A 23849-nucleotide genomic window follows, 5' to 3' on the forward strand; every position below is an offset into this window, starting at 1 on the left:
ACGAGAGAAAGATGAGGCTTTCTGCTTCCATAAAGATTTAAAGCCTCGGAAACCCTGTGCAGGGTCGCTATGAGTTGGAACCGACTCCACGGTACTTAACAACAACAACAACAAATGACATAAGGAGTCCTGGTGTGGTGCTGTGTGTTAATGCGCCAAACTGCAAAGTCGTTTGAACTGCAAGGTCAGTGGTTCAAGCTCACCAGCTGCTCCTTGGAAACCCTATACAGGGTCACTATGAGCTGGAATCAACTCAATGGTACTTAACAACAATAACAAAATGGCAAAAACAGAGGTATGGCGATGTAGGATAAAGCACTGGACCACAAGGTCAGTTTGAACACCATTTGGGTGTGTGTGTATATATGTATATACACACACACACATACAACCAATACTTTATAGTTTAAATGCATATTGCAATATAACCACAGGAAAATGCATATAGCAGGATACACTGTTAGCCAAAATTAGGTAACAGTGGTTGCCTATGAGACAGGAGAGTGAACCAAAATAAACAAAATATGGCTAAAAAACTTTACCCACTCTTCTATTTGCTATATATATATAAACAATGATGTATGTATTACTGTGTTTCTCCTTTAATTGAAAAATAATACAAAAGAGAATTTCAAATTCTCTTGGACTCCAGACTTTCCAGAGCCAAAGGAGCTGAATGAACCTCTGAAACTATTTCCCTAAGATAATCTTTAAACCTTAAACCAAAAAAAAGAAAACCAAAGAAACCCTTAAACCAAAAATATCCCTGAAGTCTTCTTAAAACCAGGTAATAGTTTAGCTTAATTAGTAAAAGACATTTGCTTGAGCATTATGTTTTATAAAGAATTATCTACATGAGATCATGTTGACAACAGCAACTCATTCAATTAGATAGGAACCATAGGGGTCAGTGAGTTTATGTAAATGGGGAACAACTCAGGAAAGGAGGCTCAGGATGATTGTACAACTCAAAAGAGTGTGATCACACCTGTAGATACTGTTGAATTGCTGTCTGTCTTATAGTATGTGTTCTCAACAACAACAAAGTAACATTCAAAGATATTAATGTTGTCTTCAAGAAATGAAGGTAGTTCGTGAATAATTTATTTACTACAAAGTTTTAGAGATTTAATATGTTCGCCCTCCCCAATGGAGGATTTTGTGTTTTAATCCCTTCTAGAATAAATTTTTATTTCTTAGCAAAGTCTGTATTTGATAATTATATATATTTAGGAATTTCCCTAAGAATTGAAAACGAAAAATCCCACCTGAATTAACTCTCCATTGTTTATTAACAAGATTTATCATTAGTGGGAGACACTGAAGTCTTGTCTAGTTTTCTTGCACGCTCAGCTGTTTAAAGCTTTGCATCCTTTCATGAGTTAGCCTTTCTGCCTCAAATATCATTCCTCACCACAACCCCTGATGCATCCCATTGATATTCTGCTTATGATTTCTCCACTGCCCTTGGACCTGTGCCCAAAGTTACCCCATTCCTAGGGGGCTGCCACTAATCATTTCATATGCTTCCACTCTTGAGGGAAAGCACAGTGCTTAAGAGCACTCTGAAGTATGTATATCCAGTTCAAGTCCCTGCTTTGCAACATATTGGTTATATATGCTGTTGAGTCAGTTCCGACTTACAGCAACCCTGTATAGGGTTTCCAAAGTTGTGAATCTTTACTGGAGCAGAATGCCTCATCTTTCTCCCACAGGGTGACTGGTGGACTTGAACTGCTGACCTTGTGGTTAGTTGCCCAATGCATAACCCATTACACCACCAGGGAAGTAGATTAAGAAAAATTTTAAACCACCTCTCTCTGCCATTGAGTCAATTCCGGTTCACATAAGATCCTGTAACTCTCCAAGCCTTGGTTTTCTCATCTCTGAAATGAGGCGACATCCCACTTTGAGTACTAAGGAAGAACATGGAGATTGCTTAGCACATGTCTGGCACAGGATACACATCCACTCACTGCACATGCTATTGTTGTAACAGAACTGTCATCTTCAGACTAGAGCTGGGATTTGTTCTTGGTTGTCATGCTTTCTGATCAGCTCACACCATCCCTAGCAAATATCAGTGGCTTATTTAAAGCTATTATGCAATCAGGAGTAAGGAAGACAGGCTTTCTGGGGTGTGAAGATGTTCTACTAGAGATATATAAAAGTCTCAACAGATTTTGAAGTATTCAAAGGGCCACCCAAAAAGTGGATTAATTGGTGATATGTAGTTTATTTTTGCATAAATTCCAAAATGATCATGATACAATGAAAATTAGTTTGCCACAGAGGGGCAGTGGTAACCCATAGGGATGATGCCAAAAATGGCAGAAAGTTGGGCACTGAGACAGTCCTGAATGGAAACAGTACTGAGAAGGTGGTAGCGGCATTGCTGGTGTACCTCAAATCACATCACCTGGGTGAGTCTGGTCATCTGTGGCTCCCACCACCACTCATCTGTCATTTTGTGTTACTGTTATGACTTTTGTGTCGCTCTGCTGCTGGAAGCTACACCACTGGTATTTTAAGTACCAGCAGGGTCACGTATAGTGGTCAGGTTCCAGTGAAGCTTCCAGACTAAGACAGACTAGGAAGATACAGAGATGAACCATTTCTAAGTCTTTCGTCACTGAAAACCAGAAGATGAGCTCCTCAGGTTGGAAGGCACTCAACCTGGGGAAGCGCTTCCTCCTCAAAGTTAACCTTAATGAGGTGAGTTGGAGCAAAGCTTTCAGGACCATCATTCTCATCTCAAAATGACATGAAACAACTGCAAACATCCACTAATAATCATGACATGGAATGTACAAAGTAAGACTCTAGGAAAATTGGAAGTCTTCAAAAACTAAATGAAACACTAAGATTGATATTCTAGCCTTTAAGTGAGCTGAAATGGACTGGTACTAGCCATTTTGAATCAGTCAGTCATATGGTTTACTGTGCCAGGAATGACACATTGAAGAAGAATGACGTCACATTCATCATCAAAAAGAGTATTTCAAGACCTATGTTAAAGTATAGTGCTCTGTGTGATAGGATAATATCCATACAGCTACAAGAAAGACAAGTTAATACCACTCTTACTAAAATTTACACACCAACCACTAAAGGCAGTGATGATTAAATTGAAGAATTCTACCAACTTCTTCAGTCTGAAATTAATCAAACATGCAATCAAGATGCATTAATAATTACTGGTGATTGGAATGTGAAAGTTGGAAACTAAGAAGGATCATTCTGGTGTGCATAGGGTCACTATGGATCGGAAGCAATTGAGTGGTACCTAACTACATGGCTTTCTAATCCAGATGACTACCTGGCTGTCGGCATGGGAGCAAGATACCCACTCGAAGGCTGAGAGTCCCTCACCATACCCCACCAGGCCAGTGCTCGTGGTTTGGTTTTTAGCTTATATTACCTCAGTCCTGAGCAGGTCCTTCAGCTCTCTTATAGAGCCAGCAGGAAGCAGGTCTCCCACTCGCTCCACCAAAGGGCATTAACAAATCAAACTACATGGACATTCAGTGGCTCATACAAAAACAGGACAAAAAAAATCTTCCATCCAGTGTAGTGTGGGTTTAGATTGCACAGATTCCCAGTTTACATTGCCTCACCCATCCACATGTGGAATTCCCTTTCAGGCAGCATTCCATGGCAAATAAAACAAATGTTAACACTGAAAAATAAAAGCTTCTTGCAGCTGAGGCAGGGAGAAAATTGCAGGGATGAATAAAATAGACTAGGGCTTATGAAAAGAAAACTACATTCTTTCCATGGTAATTACCAAGTACATCTCAAGGGGAGCTTTCGGGTTAAAAGGAGTAAATTCTTAGAACTGAGTTTTCATTACTCTTAGAGCAAGTTGTATGAATGGGTATTTTGCCTTGGAATTAAAGAATCACCGAACCACATTGCTGGAGAAGGCCTTTGAAGGGCATGTGATCCAGCTATTTCTCCAACATTTGAGTCTTTTCTATAGTTTACACAGTAAGTTCAGCCTCTGATTGAATTCTTCCAGTGATGGGACAGCTCACTGTCTTATGAACTATTCCATTCCTTTGCTGGGAAGCTCTTTTGTTATTTGAAATGTTTTCCTTAATGTTGAGTTGAACTGTGTTATTGTTACTGTTAGCTGTCATCAAGCTGATACCTGACTCACATCAGAACAGAATACTCCCCAATCCTACACCATTTTATGATCACTTGCAGATTCATCCATTGTGATCTATGAGTTTTCAGTAGCTGATTTTGGGAAGTAGGCATCAGGCTTTTCTTCCTAGTTGCTGTCATTATTAGGTGCTGTTGAGTCAGTTCTGACCCATAGCTATGTACAACAGAATAAACCACCGTCTGGTCCTATGCTATTCTCACAATTACTGCTACACTTGAGCCCGTTGTTGCTGCCACTGTGTCAATCCATCTTGTTGGGGGGGGGGGTCTCCCTCTCTTTTTTGCTGTCCCTTTACTTTACCAAGCATGATGCCCTTCTTCAGGAATTGGTCCATTCTGACATTATGTCTGAAGTATGAGAAATGAACTCTGGACACCTTGGCTTCTAAGGAGTATTCTGGTTGTACTTCTTCCAACACACAGATTTGTTTGTTTTTATGGCAGTCTGTGGAATTCTGGTGTGGCACTGTAGAATAAAGCATAGACCACAGGGTCAATCTGAACCACAAGGCCAACAGTTCAAAATGCTCCCTGGGAACCCTATATAGGGTCACTGTAAGTCAGAACTAAACAACAACAAAAACATGACAGTCCACGGTATCTTTAATATTATTCTCCAACACCATAACTCAGACACAGCAGTTCTTCTACAGCGTTCTTTATTCACTGTCCAACTTTCACATGCATGTGAAGCGTTTGAAAATACCATGGCTTGGGTCAAGCGCACCTTAGTCCTCAAGCTGACATATTTGCTCTTCAACATTTTAAAGAGGTCTTGTGCAACAAATTTGAGTAATGCAATACATCCTTTGATTTCTTAACTGCTGCTTCCATGAGTGTTGATTGTGGATCCAAACAAAATGAAGTCTTTGACAACTTCAATCTTTTCTCCATGTATCATAATGTGATTTATTGTTCCAGTGGTGAGGATTTTTGTTTTCTTTACATTCAGGTGCAACTCATACTGATGGCTATGGTCTTCATCTTAGCTATTATAGCTAAATAGTAACTAAGGTACAAATGATCATGAAATGTTGCATTGGCCAGGAATCAAACTAAGGTTCCCTCACATAGAAAGCAAGAATTCTACCACTGAGCCACCGATGCCTCCCTTCCCGTCTCCCCCTGAGCTGAACTACTTGTTGTTGTTGTTGTTAGGTGCCATTGAGTCAGTACCAACTCATAGCAACCCTATGTACAATAGGACAAAATACTGCCCGGTACTGGGCCAACCTCACAATTGTTGCCATGCTTGAGCCCATTGATCCTGCCACTTTGCCAATCCATCTCGCTTGGGGGCCTTCCTCTTTTTCTCTGACCCTCCAGCAACTGGTCCCTCCTCACAACATGTCCGAAGTATGAGAGACGAAGTTTGGACATCCTGGCCTCCAAGGAGCACTCTGGCTGCACGTCTTCCAACACAGATATGTTGGTTCTTTTGGCAGACACTTTTCAGTATTCTCCTCCAACACCATAAATCAAAAGCATCAATTCTTTTACGATCTTCCTTATTCACTGTCCAGCTTTCACATGCATATGAGGTTACTGAAAATACCATGACTTGGGTCAGGCACACCTTAGTCCTCAAGCTGACATCTTTGCTCTTCAACGCTTTAAAAAGGTCTTGTGCAACAGATTTGCCTAATGCATTACATCATTTGATTTCTTGACTGTTGCTTCCATGAGTGTTGATAGTTGATCCAAGAAGAATGAAGTCCTTGACAACTTCAGTCTTTTCTGCATTGATAAGAATATTGTTTATTGCCCAGTGGTGAGGATTTTTGTTTTCTTTACCTTGAGATTAATACCGAAGGCTGTGCTCTTTGGTCTTCATCAGCTGAACTATGTTGTCGTTGTTTTCCGTGGAGTCGGTTCTGACTCATAGCGACCCTATACAGGGTTTCTGAGGCTGTAAATCTTTACGGGAGCAGAAAGCCTCATCTTTCTCCCATGGAACAGCTGGTAGTTTCAAACTGCTGACCTTAAGGTTTGCAGCCCGATTCATAACCACTACGCTACCAGATGTTTTTCCTGCCAGTTCTTGTCCGATCTTATGAAGGCTTACAGTGTAGTGGAGAGCACAAGAACTTCAGACTCAAAGAACCCAGTCTTCTATTACTACCAGTCAGGGGCCTTGAACAGAGTACTCCACGTCTTACAGGGTTAATGGGAGGGTCGAATGAGATTGTAAACAGGATGTGGTACTCAGGAGACACCAAGAAGCACTAGTGAGTTTGAACTGCTGACCTTATGGTTATCCATCCAGTGCTTATCTTACAGTACCACACCAGGACTCCTTTGTGATTTTAATGGCACATTTGTTTTAAAATAAATTTTGTTTTAATCATGAAAGTATGTAACATTGAAGTGACAGGCCACTCTAGTCCCACCTACTACAAATGGTCACTCTTAAATAGTTTCGTGTATTTCTCATTCAAGTTCCCAATGTTTTTGTGATTATTTCTTCAGAGACTTACTTTTTCCCCATTTAATAACATACCACTGTCATCTTTATGTATTTATATCTAAATATCTAGCATGTCTCTGTTGTTTTGTTTTATTTTTAGAATCTTGTCATTGTGAATTGAGTGAAGGTTTGCAGAGAAGATCATCAGTTTTACATTCAGCAACTCATACCCTTTGTTATATTTCAATGATTGTCATCCCCTCCAGGCAAAACCACTATCTTACTTGTGACTACTTGAAGACCTCCTTGATCAGCCTCAGGACCTTTGCATTTGCTCTTCTCTCTGCAGAAAGCTATAATCAGCTTTCATTATATTGCAAGATGGTCACATCTGGCCCAGTTTTCTCACACTGGATGTGATGGGTAGGGATATGCCCTTTTAATAGGTGGAGAGCGTGTTTGAGGGAGAACTTCATAAGCAGTCAGCTCACTGATGAACATACTGCCTGTGGCTTCCCAACACAGCCTCCTTAACCATACCTGGATGATAAAGACCCCCAAACACAGTTTACATCTTCCCTGGGGTGCGACACTGAGTCCTCTGGAAGTGCATTGTTTGTGTGTGTGTTTTTAAAAATAAAAGCAGCAAATGACAAGCAAAATACATCAAGTCAGGATCATTCACCAGACATCTGTTAGCATCTGCTGTATGCCAGGTGCTGCAAGGGACAGGGAAATAAATCACTCTCTGTCCTGCCCTCCAGAAGCTTGCTGCTGAGCAGATAGACACAGTCCCAAACCAGAACGTGCATAGGATTCAAAAGAACTGTGGGTGGTGGTAATGGGAGAGCCATGTTCGTGCGGATGAGGATTCGGGAGTACTTTGAACTAATCCTGAAGGAGGAGTAGGATTCCCTAAGACAGGAAAACAGAAGGATGCTCTATGCCAAGGCATTTGCAAGAGTAAATGAACAAAGACAAGAAAAGTTGTAGTATATGCAGAGAGAGAGAGGACCAAGTGCAAAGGTGGAGATGGGAGATGATGGATCTGGAAAAATAGACCCTGACCTTTGCTGAGATGCTGAAATGTCACCAGATGGCACCAGAAGACCTATGCTGTGAGAACAGTGTGGATGGGTGAAATAAGGGATCAGAGGCCAGGACACTCCTTTGCAAAGACTAACTCCTGGGCTGGAGGTTTCTGTACACAGTTAATGATACCACAGTTCCACCTCTGGCATTAGCCAAGAAGTACACAGAAAGAGGCCACAATGGGACATCTGCAAGACCACTCCAGGACCCACAAAACAGAGATTTCCAAATATTCAGTGTTGATCTGGGCTGAGGATTTTCTGGGAGAGGGAAGGTGGAAGCAATGGTTCGAAATATGGTAAAGAAAGCTCTGACATATGTTCAGCTTCTCTCTCCCTGTGTACTGAGCAGGAAAATTTCCCCCAGGAGAACACTTTTGCCTTTTAACAAATATGAAACTGACAGGCCGGCACTGTTGCTAAAGTGGAAGTTTTTTTTTTTTTTTTTTTTACTTTTTTAATAATACCTTAAATGGTAGGCATGGAAGCCAGCATCCTAAATGAAACACATGTTGCTCTCCCATACCTGACAACCTGACGTAATTGAAGAGCAGCTACCAAGAGCTCATGACTGGGATTGCCCATGAATCTTTTCCCCTGAATGGGCTCCAATCGGGAGAAAAAGTGGAGTGGGCCGAGACTAGGGGACTCAGCCTTCTCTCCTCAATTGTAGCTGATTGGTGGGGTGTCGCCTTCAGAAAACAGGGGAGGCTGTAATTAACTTGATAGTGGTGGTTTCTGAAGTGTTTTTATTCATCGTCTGATTATTAAACAGATTTATGGTCCTGCCCACCCGATGAAAAGGGACCAAGGCATTTAGATGAAATTAAAAGTGCAGACAAGGCTGCCTGTTTAGATAATAGCATCTCTTTTTTAATAGATTACTCGTCTTCTCCAAAATAGGAGAGAGGAGTTAATTTGTGTGATGAAGTGCTTTCTATTTCAGGGAGCTGGCTGGTGGATGTGATTGCTTGCGGAAGGAGCGTAATTCATTCTTAAAATCACTAAAGGCATGTTCGGGCCAAGTACCTGTGCCCTGATGAGCGGGGTGATTTGCAGCGTGATGCCAAGGAACTGAGGGCCTTATGACTTCAAAGCAAATGTTTGGGGAAGGTGTGCAGCTTGTTTTTAGGCTGGCAGTCAAATTCACATTCGTTTTCAGAAAAAAAAAAAAAACGCCAGAGAAGCGAACGTCACATGTTAATCTCAGTCATGGACTAAGTCCAGTGATTTCAGGGGATGGGTGAAAGAGCCAGAACTTATCTTACTCTCAGCAGAGGCTGCGCAGAAGCACTTCCCTTGAAGAAACAGTCCTAGGCTTGGGTTCGGATGGAACCTTCCACCAGCTGTGTGACTTTGGGCACTAACTGGCCCTTTGGGAGTTTGTCACCCTATTTGTAAAGCGGACTAACCCTCATAGGGCTGTGGTGAAGATTGTTGTGTGGAATGGCACCTGGTACTCAGTAGGTATAAGTCCAAGTCAGCTCCCTTCTCATTCCCTGGCTTCTGCTTCGGGAACTCACTCTTGTCATCCAGGATAGGGAACTTGGCCGATCTTAGATGCCCCCGAAAGAATTCATGTGTGCAGATGGACCAAGGAAGAATGTAGACTTTACCAAACACTTCATGGAAGAGGCCAAGGAGAGGCTTCACATCACATCACATCCTCAGCAAAGCATTTATCCTTCCTGGGGATTCCCTGGGCGGTACAGATGGTTTGTATGCTTGGCCACTAACCAGAAGGTTGGAGGGTCACCTAAAGGTGCCTCAGAAGAAAATCCTGGCCATCTACTTCTAAAAAACTAGCCATTGGAAACCCTTTGGAGCACAATTCTCTGGCACACATGGAGTTACTATGAATCCATTCCACAGCAACTCACCCATCCATCTGCAGGACTCCCAGCCTTCTCTCCTCCTCCCTGAGTTTCTCCAAGGTAAATAGAATCAGAGTCTCTTAGATGACTTGGTCATCTGCTGTGAAAACCAGCTTCCCAAGGAATTCTTAGTGACCAGTGAACAGGACTTTGTAGCACTTACTGATGAAGACCAAAGAATATAGCCATCAGTATGGCCTGCACCTTAGTGGAAAGAAAACAAAAATACGCACCACTGCACCAATAAACAGCATCATGATAAACAGAGAAAAGATTGAAGTTACCCAGGATTTCATTTTGCTTGGGTCCACAATGAATGTTCATGGAAGCAACAGTCAAAAAATCAAATGACATATTGCATTGGGGAAATCTGTGGCAAGAGACCTCTTAAAAGTATTAAAAGAGCAATGATGTCACTTTAAGGACTAAGGTGTACCTGACCCAACACGGGAAAGCCCAACCCATGAGACAGCTGGGCAATGAATAACAAAGACAAAAGAGTTGAAATGTTTGAATTATGGTTTTGGTGAAGAATATTGAAAGTAAAATGGCCTGCCAGAAAAACAAACAAATCTGTCTTGGAAGAAATGCTGCCAGAATGCTCTTTGGAAGCCAGGATGGCCAGATGTCATCTCACATACTTTGAATATATCAGGAGGGACCAGTGCCTGGAAAAGGACATCATGCTTGGTAAAGTAGAGGGTCAGCGAAAAAGAGGAAGACCCCCAACAAGATGCAAGATGTATTGACTCAAGCAACAATAATTGTGAGGGTAGATATTTTGGTGTGTTGTGTTGTGTTGTGTTGTGAATAGGGTCATTATGAATCAGAACCAATGCAAAGACATCCAACAACAACCGTGTCAGAGCCCCTGCTTTGAGCCGTATGGTGGCTGTGTCCTGTGGAAGTCGGTTTCGACCCATAGCGACCCTGCACAGGGTTTCCGAGGCTGTAAATCTTTACAGGAGCAGAAAGCCTCATCTTTCTCCCACAGAACAGCTGGTAGTTTCGAACTGCTGACCTTGCTGTTCGCAGCCCGATTCGTAACAACTACACTACTAGAGCTCCTTATGAGCCCTAGATTAGGAATGTATTCACATGTCTTGTCTTTTCTCACTTCAAGGTGACAGGAAGGATGGGGAGGGGTTGAAAAGGAGCCGGTGTCCATTCTCCTTACACGTTTGCTAGGGTCGCCTAATAGGCTTGGGTTCCTTGGTGGTGGTGGTGGTAGTGATGTGCCATGGAGTCGGTTCTGACGCATAGTGACCCTGTACAGGGTTTCTGAGGCTGTAAATCTTTATGAGAGCAGAACGCCTCTTCTTTCTCCCGCAGAACAGATGGTAGTTTCGAACTGCTGACCTTGAGGTTCGCAACCACTACACTACCAGAGCTCCTTAGAGAACTCCAATTTTTCCTGTTATTTTATCAGGAAACATGAGGTTCTGTGTCTAGTCATTTAGAGATCCTAATATGATCAGGTACTTAACAACAACAGCAACAATATGATCAGGAGGGCCTAAGTTTATTTCTCTGTGCTCACCTCCTACATCATTAAATCAGTGGTTCTCAAACATCACTGAGTATCAGAAGAACCTAGAGGGTGCTTGTTAAAACACAGATCAATGGGCCCCAAACCAGCGTTTCTAACTCAGTAGGTCTCAGGTGAGGTCTGAGAATTGAATTTCTGATTAGATTCCCAGGTAATGCTGGTGCAGATGCTGGTCCAGAAACCACACTTTGAGAACCACCATGTTAGATAAGCAGAAAGGAATGTACCCATCATAGTTCCTGGCACATAACAGGAGCTCGGTAAATGCCATCTTGATTAAACTAATGAAATTTTCCCCAGCAGAAATGTCTTCATTAAGGAGTAGTTGATTTGCTTCTCTCAGCAATATAAGACATGGCTGCTTGGCATTGAATTATACCCTTTAAATGACTGAGCCGTATGATATGTGAATTGTATCTCAATAAAGCTGTTATTAAAAAGGAGGAGGAGAAGAAAAAATAAATAGCTGGTTGAAAATTCTATTCTGTCTCTTCCAAAACCACATGTAAAAGAGCCTGTTATGCTTTAGATTGTCTTATGAGAGGCATCAAGTCTGAGGAGCATAAGGCGGTCTTCTAGATGAACTCTGAGGTTCTTTTCAGCTCTTTTGTGCCCTGAAATCCCTTCTGGGACTCAGAACCAGAAAAAGTATGTCTGTTTTCCTTTTTCCAACAATAAGTGGTGCTTGAAGGCCTATGCATCTCACCTACCAAAATCCTCCCTGATAGAATCGTGGCTCTCCTTCCCTCTTTTATATTTTCCCTTTATTTCTGTTTTGCCGTCTCTACGTTCTTCAATCAGGTAAAGGCCCTGGACATTCCTGGGACTGGAGGGAACAGGGTTGGGGTTGTGGGGTTGGAAAATGGTGTCCACAAAGCAAAATGGTGAGACCAGGGGCACCAAGGGGTGGTGTCGTTTGGTGGTTAATAGTGCCAGATTGAAAATCAGAAAGCCCTGGTGTGCCTCCTGACAGTTACCTACTAGCTGTCTGAAAGTAGGCTCATTAGTATAGAACTCATTAGTATAGAAGGTTTCCCCTTCTCTTTGAAGGTGATGTTAATAAAGCTGTTGTGGGAAAAAAGGAAGCAAGGCTAATACAAATACTTAACACAAGACCTAAGCACACAGTCGGCACTCAACAGAAATCATGCTGATCACAATCATAATAAGGTCAGGAACCATCTCACATTTAACATTTTCCTTTCCTAGAAATACATGAGAATCAACCAGGAGGACGAGGGATATTTTTGACTGCTCTGTGCCATTTCCTCTCCCCAAATGGGTTGGCAGTACAAGAATACACTCTCTAAGACTCACAAGTAAATAAATCTCTCCCAGGAAATATATGAGCCATCACACTTTAATAGCCAGAAGCCCAGGAGAGCTGAGACATGATGAGACCCAGAATATGTACAGCTCCCAGAAGTCAGCCCAAATGTGCAGAGGGTGGTACAGCCTCTGCATGATTAATGATGCCCTGGAGGCCAGACAGCCAACAGTGGCTCTGGGGACCATGCTCAGATTTATCTGGTTTGTGACTTGCTCTTTACTTCCCTTCTGTGTCTTCTGGGTCTCTCCTCTTCCTTCTACCTTTCCTCTGTCTTCCTTGCACCTGTCCAAAGGGCCAACTCTTTCTCAGCATCCTGTGGGTTCAGCCAGAGTCAGGGCACACAGAGGTCCTTTATTTTTGCTACTTAGCAGTAGGTGTCTGCTGGGCTAAAACTCTGATTGTCTACTTGAGGATTTATGTGATTACACACAGCAGTGGAGCAAAGAGTCCTGACCAAACCAGACTTCCTGGCTATATGACCTTGGACAAGAAACACCTTTTTCTGAACTTGACTTTCTTCACCTTGAAATGAGGTTGATAAACTATGACCTACTTCCCTCACCAAGTGGTTGGAGGAATCAAATGCAATAATGGAGGGGAACTGTGTGTGGATTCCGCAGGGCTTTAAGGAAGGCCTGCAGCTCTGAGCTGTGCTTGAGGAGTACATGGGTGGACAGAGCATTCACAGAGCATGCCCTTGTGGAGCTTAGTTTAGTGAGGGAGGCAGAGCAAGTAATTGCACGAATATGTGATGATGACCTGAACTAAGTGCTGTGAAGGACAAGTTTCAGGCTTGGTGATGGGTCTGCTCTGATCTGGGAGGTCAGGAAAGGCTGTGGTAAGGAGTTGAGGTTCAGCAAAGGTCTCATGGATGAGCAGGAGTTGACAAGATGGAGTGGCTCAGGATCTCAGGGAATCCAGACAGAAGGGCCAGCAGGGGCCTGAGGTAGAAGGGAACAGGCAGCCTTTGAACAGCTGAGAGAAGATGGAGGATGGAGGGAATTCTGGAGAAGGGAACAGGGACCAACTATGCATAACCTTGTCATCCCTGCTAGGAATTTTGGACCTTGTTCTAACAGCCATGAAAAGCTATCAAAGGGCTTTAAGCAGGGAAGTGGAATGGTGGCAAGATACTGTTTACTTGTTTTTCAGAGACCACCAAACTGTTATGGGAGTGCAGTGGCTCTATAGGATAAGCACTGGACTGCAAACCACAAGGTTAGTGGTTTGAGCCCACTAGACACCCCATGGAAAAAGATGGAACTTTCTGCTCCTGCATGGATTTAGAGCCTCGGAAATCCTATACAGGATCGTTATGAATAAGAATGAATTCGAGAGCATTTAACAGCAACAACAAACTACTGTACACACAAGGGTGGTGCTGGTGGTTGTGTGTCGTGGAGTTGGCGCCGAATCATAACAACCCCGTGTAAGGTTTCTGAGGCTGTAAATCTTTGTGGGAGCAGAAAGCCTCAACTTGCTCCTGTGGAGCAGTTGATACATTTGAACTGCTACCTCATGGTGAGCTAGTAGCCTAACTTATAGCCCAGAGTCCTGGTGTGGTGCTGTGGGTTAATGTGCTGGACTACAAATTCAGTTTGAACTTCAAGGTCAGCAGTTCAGGTTCACCAGCTGCTCTTTGGAAACCCTCTACAGAGTTCCTATGAGTGAGAACTGACTCGATGGCACTTAACAACAACAACAACATGCTACCAGGGCTCCTTATGCTCACATTAAACAGAATCAAAGCAGGGTGGGAGCAGGGTGGTTACTGCAGTGGCCCAAAGGACAGCCGTGGCCTGGGCTGTGGGGTTGCTGCTGCGTAGCTGTCAGTGTGTGTGAATCTCACAGCTGCCCTGAGTGCCACCACCTGCCAGACAGAACCACCTCAGAGTCCTAAGTGACCTTGAGACCAGAAAGTAGAGAGAGGCTCCGCTTCGGCACAGGAACAAGAGACCTGCAGGCCCCAGGGCAGCACTGTGTATGTGTAAGTGTGTACACACACAGAGCAGCATATATGGGAGAATCCTTACTCTGGTTTGGCCTCACCAGCTGAGAGACTTGGAGCTGGACCTCACTTCCCTGGGCCTCAGCTTCCTCTCTAGTAACCCCAGACAATTGATGATACTGCCCCTCCCTCCTTGTAGTGGCTTTGTGGGGATTCCACTTGGTTAGCATGCGTTCCCTGAAACGGTGTGGAGTGCACAATACTGAGATAACATTGGTCTGAGCCTACTCGTTCACAGACAGGATTGTGTCTTAGACCTCGGTTTCATCACTTACCAACTGTGTACCTCAGGCCGGTTACAGCAGCCTCTTTGAACTTCAGTATCTTCTATGAAATGGGGCCATAATACGTATTTTGCAGTATTGATGTAGGTGTCAGAAATAATGAACATCAAGTGGGGAGTTCTGTGCGAGCAGGGGCTCAGTGATCGTTTCCTATCATCATCATCATAACAATCATCCTCTTGATCTAATGTCCCTTGCAGCTCGAAAATGCTGACTTTATGAAGTGTCCTCATCCCATACATAAAATGAGGCAACAGCCCTGGTTTTGCATAAATGCACTTTCTCATAGGGAGGAGCATTATTGCTCCGACTTCCCCACAAACTGTCAAAAGGACTTAATTGATCAATCTGTAATGATAGTGGTCATCTGTGTCCAGTGTGATTTAGCAGGACCCTCAATGATTAGAACCAAACGGGAGAGATTTCTCCTTCTGATGGAAGGGCAGTAGCGATGTGTGGTCTAAGAGATGATCTCATTTTCGTTTTAATGGCCCTATCAGTTGAACCCAACCAAGAAGAAGCAGTGGTCACAGATGATGACTACGGATTTTTTTCCTTTTTTTTTTTTTAAGATAGGGCTCCTGCCCAAACAGCAGCATATCTGAAGCAGTCTCATGCCTCTTGCTATCTTGTCTCATTGCCGAAGAAAGTCTCTTTTGGAAAGATTTAACCCGTCAATTAGGACAAATTGATTTCTACTTTCTACAGAGTCACCATTCCAAAGAAAGGTGGGAAAGGGTGAGGAAAGATATATTAATCTTTGCATGGAAGCAAGAAAGAAACAGTATTTCTTAGCCTTCTAGCTCCTGTGTTTTCTCTGAATATAATTTTTTTCTCTGTGCATATTTTAATTGCTCCGACCTGCAAGATGCCCGGCAACACAGCACGCAACACACTTCAAATCACACACGTTTCTGAAGACTTTTAAATCAAAGTGACTGCAGCGGTGTTTCCCTAAATGCACAAGTACAAAAAAACTGATTTTAAGTGGTACAGAAGATGATATTAGGTGGCTTATAGACTTTGCATTAAATAACATTGGATCATGTGGAGAGAAAGTTTTCTCTCTTCAGTTCTTGTGATTACTTCAAATGGAAAGTCTCAGTTGGTTGCCCATATCTCCCTACTTGACACAACCATAGAGAAAGAAGAGTATCTGGCTAAAATCTAATAACATTGCTTCATTTTTGTCAAGCATATTAAACTGTGATAAAATATGTATAATAAAACGCTTTTTTTATTATTTTGTTATTTAGCTGCTATTTTTTTAATAAATGATGCCTCTTTTCTATTCATTATGTAAAATTGTAATTAAATGAGAAAAAATGATTTTGACTTAAAGGAGCAACTAAGTGAATTTGTGGAAAAGCACGTAGATGAGGTTAAAATTGTGACTTTGCATATATGATTAAGGAGCCCTGGTGATACAGTGGCTAAGCACTTGACTGCTAACTGAAAGGTCAGCATTTTGAACCCTCCAGCTGCTCTGTAGGAGAAAGATACGACAGTCTGCTTCCAAAAAGATTAACAGCCATGGAAACCTCAGCAGGTCTACTCTGTCCAATACAGTGTGTTATATATAAGACGGAATCCACTCGACTGCAGAAACTTCTAGCTTTCAGCCTCTGACTCATTGAGTTCATAGCAGGATTCAAGGCTTGAATAGGGAAGTTGGTCACACCCAGAGGCTATAAAGAAGAGAGGCCTACAGTTCTGGTTACCTGTTTTTTGAGCTTCGGCAAGGACAGGGCCCAGCACCCTTGAAGACCTATTGGTCCAAATCCCTGACTCAAAGACAACATTGAGGCCCAGAGATGATAAACAATGGACTCGCTGTGCTGAAGCTGAGATCACAGCCCCATTTCTCTTCATTCCCAGTCAATGACATTCCTACTATAATCCATACTGCACAGCTGAAAGAAGGTGGGTATAGGTTTTGACCTTTTTTTTAATTGAGGTAAAATTTCAAACAGTGAAATGCACAGGGGTTTTACATCTACAATTCTATTAACTTTGATAAATGTGTACATCTGGGAAACCAGCATACCAATCAAGACATACATCATTTCTTCACCTCAGAAAGTTCTCTCATGCCTCCTTCTAGTTACTTCCACACCCCATAGTTAAATACCCTTCTTAATTCTGTCATAGGTTAGCTTAGTCTGCCTGTTGCTGAACTTCAAATGAATACAGTCATCCACATACCACTAGGTTCTAATTTGTGGTTGACTTCTTGGGTTTAACAAAATGATTTTGAAATTCATCTGTGTGGTTGGTTATATCAATAGCTGGTTCTTTTCTATTGCTGAGTACAGTATTCCATTGTGTGATGGGACCACTATTTGTTTATTCATTCACTCATTGATGGACATTTCTAGTTTTGAGTCACTGAATAAAACTACTATGAAACAGTCTTGTTCTTTTTAATGGGTGTATGTTTCCACACATACACACACACACACACACACACACACTTTGGAAGATACCTAGAATTGCTAGATTGCAGTATAGTTTTGTTTACTGTTATAAGAAGCAACCAAATAGCTTTCTTAAGTGGGTGTACTTTTTAACTCCTTCCAGCCCAGCATGTATGAAAGTTCCAGTTGTTCCAAATCTTCCCCAATACCTAATATTGTACCTTGTTTTTAATTATAGTCATTCTTGTGAGTACATAGTGAGTGGAATCTCATGCATGTATAGATAACAAATGATGTTGAATACCTTTTTATATTCATATTGGCCATTTGTATATCAGTTCTTTTGTGAAGTGCTTGCTCAAGTTTTTTGCCCATTTTAAAATAAGTTGCCTTTTTTGTCTATGACTTTGTAGGAGTTCTTTCTATATTCTGAATACAAGGTCTTTGTCTGATACCTGTATTGAGAATATTTCTTCTAACAGTTCTATACTTTTACCTCTTATTTTAGATGTTTGATCCACTTCAGTTTAATTTTTGGTTTTTGTATGAGGTCATAGTCTAACTTCATTCTTCAGCATGTGCATCTTCAGTTGCAGACGATGATTTGTTGAAAGAACTGTTCTTTTCCCATTGAGTTGGTGTGCCACCCATGCCAAAATTCAATTAATAGTAAATTGAGACTTTATTTTTGGATTCTCAAACGTGTTCCATTGAGCTATATGCTTATTTTTATGCTGGTATCACACTATCTTAATTACCATTGCTTTAAGTTTTAAAGTTGGGTCAGCTGGGATATTGACAGGAATTATAATGAATCTATAGATTAAATTGGGATGTTACCATTTTAATAATTTCTTTTAAACTTTTTATAGTGAATTGAGTGAAGGTTAAAGAACAGATCATCAGTCTCACATTCAACAAATCAAACACTTGGGTCATTACAATGATTGCAATCCCTTCCATGTACCAGCAGTTAACAGGATTTACCTCTACTCACTTTAACTCTTGGACTCCTCCCTGTGTCTTGCGCTACCTTCATCATTCCTCTGCCAACCTCTCTCCTGTTATATATTGCCTTCTCCATCACCCAAGTTAACATGTGGCTCTGATAGTGCAGTGGTTACGAATCGGGCTGCGTACCGCAAGGACAGCAGTTCGAAACTACCAGCTGCTCCGTGGGAGAAAGACGAGGCTTTCTGCTCCCGTAAAGATTTACAGCCTCAGAAAGCCTGTTCAGGATTGCAATGGGTCGGAACTGACTCTACGGCACTTAACAACAACAACCCTCTGCCTAGTGAATAATTTTCCCTTACTCCCAGCCCTGGTAACCATCAGAGAATGTTTCTTTTTGCAAGAAAACATTTTCTCGACTTTTTACATTAGTAGTTTCCATATATTTGTCATTTTGTGATTGAATCATTTCATTCATCATAATATCCTCCAGGTTAATCCGTGTTATGTGGTGTTTCTCAGATTCACCATTGTTCTTCAGTGTCTGAAGTATGAAAGAAAAAGTCTCACCATCCTGGCTTCTAAGGAGCATTCTGGCTATACTTCTTCCAACAAAGATTTGTTGGTTCTTCTTGCAGTCCATGGTGCTTTTACTAATCTTCTCTAACGTTATAACTCAAATGCAAAAATTCCTCAATGGTCTTCCTTATTCATTGTCCAACTTTCACAAGAATATGAGGTGATTGAAAATATGATGGCTTGGGTCAGATACACCTTACTCCTCAAACTGACATCTTTGCTCTTGAACATTTTAAAGAAGTCTTGTGCAGCAGATTTGCATAATTCAATAAGTTGTTTGATTTCTTGACTGCTGCTTCCATGAGTGTTGATGGTGGATCCAAGCAAAATGAAGTCTTTGACACCAGCAGTCTTTTCTCCATGTATCATGATATTATTTATTGGTCCACTGTACCAATAAAATTTTATGATTAGGTATAATGTAAACTATATATATTTTTTGTAACCACCCTAGAGTTTTCATAAAGGCCCTAACCCTGACTAAAATCAGGAGATCCCAAGGTTGAGGCTGGGATTTTTAGTAGAAAGAATCCGTCTTTGAGATTTCACTGTTTGGACATTCGTATAAAAGGAATCAAACAATATGTGATTTTGTGTGACCGGTTTTTTTCACATAATGTTTTCAAGGTTCATCCTTGGTGTCACACTTATCAGTACTTCATTTCTTCTTATGTTTGAATAATATTCCATTGTATCGATATTATACTAGATTTTGCTTACTTAATCATCAGTTGACAGGCATTTGGGTTCTTTCCATTTCTTGGCTGTTTTGAATAATGTTACTGTAAACATTCATATACAAGTTTTTGTGTGGCTGTATGTTTTCATTTTTCTTGAGTATTTATCTATGAGTCAAATTGCTGGATCATATGGTAACTCTATACTTCATCATTTGAGGGAGTTTTACACGGTGGCAGCACCATTTTATATTCCCACCAGGAGTGGGTAAGGGGCCATCAAAAAGTATATGGCAAAATAGAACTAAAATACAATGGAATTTTCCCACAAACTTTTTTTTATTTTTAACTGTTTTATTGTGAATTATGTGATAATTTACATGGGAGAACATTAGCTTTACATTTATCCTATCATATATCGTTACATTGCCATGGTTACATTCCCTTCCATGCATCATCAACCAATCAAAGAGTACACCTTGCAAGCCTGCCCCCCAGTTGTCAGCACACAGCCCCACTACCTCTCTGGGTCTAGAGTTCCCAGCTGCTCCATTTCTCCATGTCATTGTCTCAGCCTCCATCTCTGGTGTCACTGTTTCTCTGGGTAGGGTCCCGCATTATGCTATTCTCACTTGATGGTCTCAGGGACCTCCGCTCATGGCCTGCAAAGTCAACCACTTCCTTTCTTTTGCTACAAAATGTCTACCTTTACATTTCCAACCCTCACAGTCAGTCCTGATAGTAATTATTCACTATTATACCACATGAGTGCTATTCCCATCTCCGTTCATCAGCCCCGCCTAAACAGATTGGATACTACTCACTGGAGATTCTACCTTCCTCCATGCCCTCTAGATCTAGGTTCCCTCTTGAAAGCTTGTAAGCCAGTCACTTCTTGCCTTTGTAGTCCCCCTGCCCCCATTTTGGGTAGCCAATGTCCAAGTTGCCCATCCCTATCTACCCTGTGTATTGAGGGGGTGGGAATCCCACAAACTTTTTGAAGCCCCCTCATGTAAAGGTTGCAATTTCCCCACTTCTTCAACAGCACTTGTTATTATGTGAATTTTATTATTATTATTATTATTATTATTATTATTATACCCTCTTTCCATCTTCTGGCCCTTTTTTGTTGTGTTGGCTTCAGTCTTGACAGACTCTCATTGGCGTATCCTATCCCCTCATTTTGCCAATAATGGTCACTAGCAGTTCCAGACTTATGACCAACCAAGTTTGCAACTCTAGCAAAAAGAGGGGCCTCATTTTTAGTACTTGTGAAAAAATCGTCAAGACTCACTCTCTTTGGGTCAACTCAGGTCACATGACCATCCCTGAACCATTCACTGTAGCCAAGAGAATGAATTGCTTTGATTGACCAGGCCTGAATCACATGCCGCTCTACCTTGAAATTAGTGGATGGGGTCTGCCCCACCCAAACTTAGGGAGTAAGAAGGGGAGGGGTAGTATCCCAAAGAAAAACCAGAATATAGTCCAGAATAAAGGCAGTGGGTCCCAATCAGAAACCATAGATGTACACATTCTGGTACAGAAGGTCTGTCTGTAATCCAGGCCTAGCACTGTCACTTGATCCCTTTGAACCTCAGTTTCCCCATTTGTAGTATACATGTTCCTGCCCTTCTTAACTGTATCTGAAAGGTCTAATGAAGCAATTTACCAGAAGGCTGTGTGGAAACTATGAAGTATGGTGCACATGTAAGGGCAGGGGCCAAAAGAATGATTCCTAAGCCACTGTTCTTACCCATCTGTCCTCTCATGTCTCCCTCACAGAGCACCTGAAGAAGCCACTTGAAGACTACATGGCCCTGTTCCCCAGTGTAAGGATTCTCCGTACCAAGAAACGGGAAGGTCTGATAAGAACCCGGATGCTGGGGGCCTCAGCAGCAACTGGGGATGTCATCACGTTCTTAGACTCACACTGTGAAGCCAACGTCAACTGGCTGCCTCCCTTGCTCGGTGAGGGAGCCCTTCCCAAGGCGAGGTAGGCGGCCTGGAATGAGCCAGCCGCCCTGGCCCAGGCCACTCAGTCTTCTGCAGGGAGTCAGCCACAAGGGCTCCCCTGTCTACTTGAAATGAACCCAGCACAATGCCAGGTACCATGAGGGGTTCAGAAGGTCAGAGGTGCTCAAAGGGACCTTCAAGTCCATTCGGTCAAGTCCCTCCATATTACAAAGAAAACAGGCTCAGCAAGGAAAGTGACTTGCCTGAAGAGATTCTGCACGTCTAAAGAGATGCTTGCTTCCCTGAGATTATTACCTCCAATGTTGTCTGAAAGCAAGCCAAAGCATCTCCTGTTCAAAGCTAAATTATGGAGTAACATCATCATATCAACTTAAGATGTTGTTGTTAAAGTGCCATAGAGTCACTTCCAACTCATAGTGGCCCTGTATAGGGTTTCCAAGGCTGTAAATTTTTGCAGGGGCAGAAGGTCTCATCTTTCTGACTTGTGAGCTTGAACCACCAACATTGTAGTTTGCAATCCAGTGCTGATCCTACAGAAGTGTGGTGGTGGTTGTGTGCCGTGGAGTCGGTTCCGACTCATAGTGACCCTGTATAGGGTTTCCGAGAGTATAAATCTTTACGGGAGCAGAAAGCCTCATCTTTCTCCTGCGGAACCATTGGTAGTTTTGAACTACTGACCTTGAAGTTAGCAGCCCTGCTCGTAGCCACTACACTAGCTTCTACTCGTTGCACTGTTACTGTGAGTCTGATGTGGCGTTGTGGGCTAATGTGCTGGAATGCTAAGTCGCTTTGAATTGCAAGGTTGGTGGTTCAAGCTCACCAGCTGCTTCTTGGAAACCCTATACAGGGTCACTATGGGTTGGAACCAACTTGAGCACTTAACAACAACAAATATGAGCCATGCAGACTACATGCATTGTCCCAAATCCTCACAAAACCACTTAAGGTAGAAAGCATCCCCCTTTTTATAATAGCAGAAAATGGGGTTCAAAGAAGTTGAGTGACTTGCTTATCCCCATGGGATGTAAATGTCTAAAGATACTGTCTTCTGTCTCCAGAGTCTGGGCTTTCCCATAGTTCTACACTGCCTCCTTAAACTCTGATCCTTTAAGGAGAGAGTTTCCAAACAGATATCAGGGGAGCGTTATAGACAAGGCAGCATGACCCAGAGTCACCCACCACAGTCTGTAAGCAAACGGGAGACATGAGGATTGGATGATGGGCAGGGAGGTGATCTCATAGCTGATTGAAGAAGCAGACCTGAATCTTGAGGAGTTCGGCTTTGATGAAGGCACAAGAGAATTGGATGATGGGCATGAAGGTGGCTTCGTAGCTGGTTGAAAAAGCAGACCTGAATCCTAAGGAGTTCTGCTGTGATGGAGGCAGTGAACTAGTGCTGGCTGGCAGACAGGAATTATTCCCGTGAGACTAGGAGTCAATCGAGGGACAGGACTGGAGGCAGATTGGGGAAGAAGTCATCAATTTAGAGAGAAAAGTTAGGGCAAATACATCAGAGCTCTTAGAAGACTCCTTAAATCACAGTGCTGGGTCCTACCCTCAGAGCTTCTGATTCAGGAGGGGGCTGGGTGGGGCCTGAGGATCTTCAGTTCTAACAAGCTCCCAGGTGATACAAATGCTCTTGGTCCAGGAACCACACCTGAGTTGCACCTGTTAGGAAAAGCTATGAATCAGATATGAGAACAAAAAACAAAGTCCACACAGTTAAAGGGGATAATCCAGCAGATTGATATTCTGACACAGATCAGTATAGAGCATTATTATTAGATTACGAAATTCTGACCACATGGGTCCAGGAACTCACTGGGTTAGGAAAAGGCGATAGCCCAGAATTTCTGACAAACTGTATTTAATTAAACTAAGCAATCTTCAGCATCTGCCTCTCATTACCCAAAAGGAAAAAAAAAGAAAGAAAGAAAAAGCCGCCACATAAAGCGCCTAATTTATAGTTCTGAAGGCACAGCCCATTTGTAAGGTCATTCAGTGCCTCATGTGAGAATGAAGTGGTGGGATACGAAGCTGAGCTGGTAGGCTAAATAGCCCTTAACTCTGTTTCTATGGAAATGTATGAGGGTAATTTTCATAATCTGCAGGCACACATGGAAGAAACATTCCCCCCACCCCCATTCCTTTTTTCTTTTTTCCAATAGAACTGTGATCCAGTGGTGTTGATTTTAAAGTCTGTTCCTGCTAATAGCAGCCGACAGAAAACATCATGGCTTTTGTCTATGAAACCATTAACACCTCCATGCATGGTTCACTCTGCCCTTTTTGGAAAGTAGGCATTTCTGAACCTGAGAGGATTCCACTCCCCTCCCTTAAAGGACAATCACTATTGATCATCAGTTCCTTCTTATTTTTCATCATCATCTTACTCATCATTATCATCATCATCATCTTGAAGACTCTGATAGTTTCTTAGCTTTGTAGGCCTCTTCCGCATTTGAATTTGATGTTTATACAGTGAAGCAGGCAAGCCAAGCATGATTACCCACATTTCACAAATGAAAAAAC

At 42.3% G+C, this 23849-nt stretch overlaps 1 protein-coding gene across 2 annotated transcripts in view; it reads left to right on the forward strand.

Annotated features, from left to right (window-relative positions):
* Nucleotides 1-23849, forward strand: part of GALNT10 (UDP-N-acetyl-alpha-D-galactosamine:polypeptide N-acetylgalactosaminyltransferase 10 (GalNAc-T10)) — a 323413-nt gene that overhangs the window by 243461 nt on the left and 56103 nt on the right. For both annotated transcript variants that reach the window (XM_006863909.1, XM_006863910.1), the window contains one exon: nt 21126-21311. In XM_006863909.1, the coding sequence (XP_006863971.1) occupies nt 21126-21311 (186 nt within the window). The remainder of the gene's footprint in view (nt 1-21125; nt 21312-23849) is intronic.

The sequence above is a fragment of the Chrysochloris asiatica genome, unplaced genomic scaffold (genome assembly GCF_000296735.1).
Source record: "Chrysochloris asiatica unplaced genomic scaffold, ChrAsi1.0 scaffold00057, whole genome shotgun sequence".
NCBI lineage: Eukaryota > Metazoa > Chordata > Mammalia > Afrosoricida > Chrysochloridae > Chrysochloris > Chrysochloris asiatica.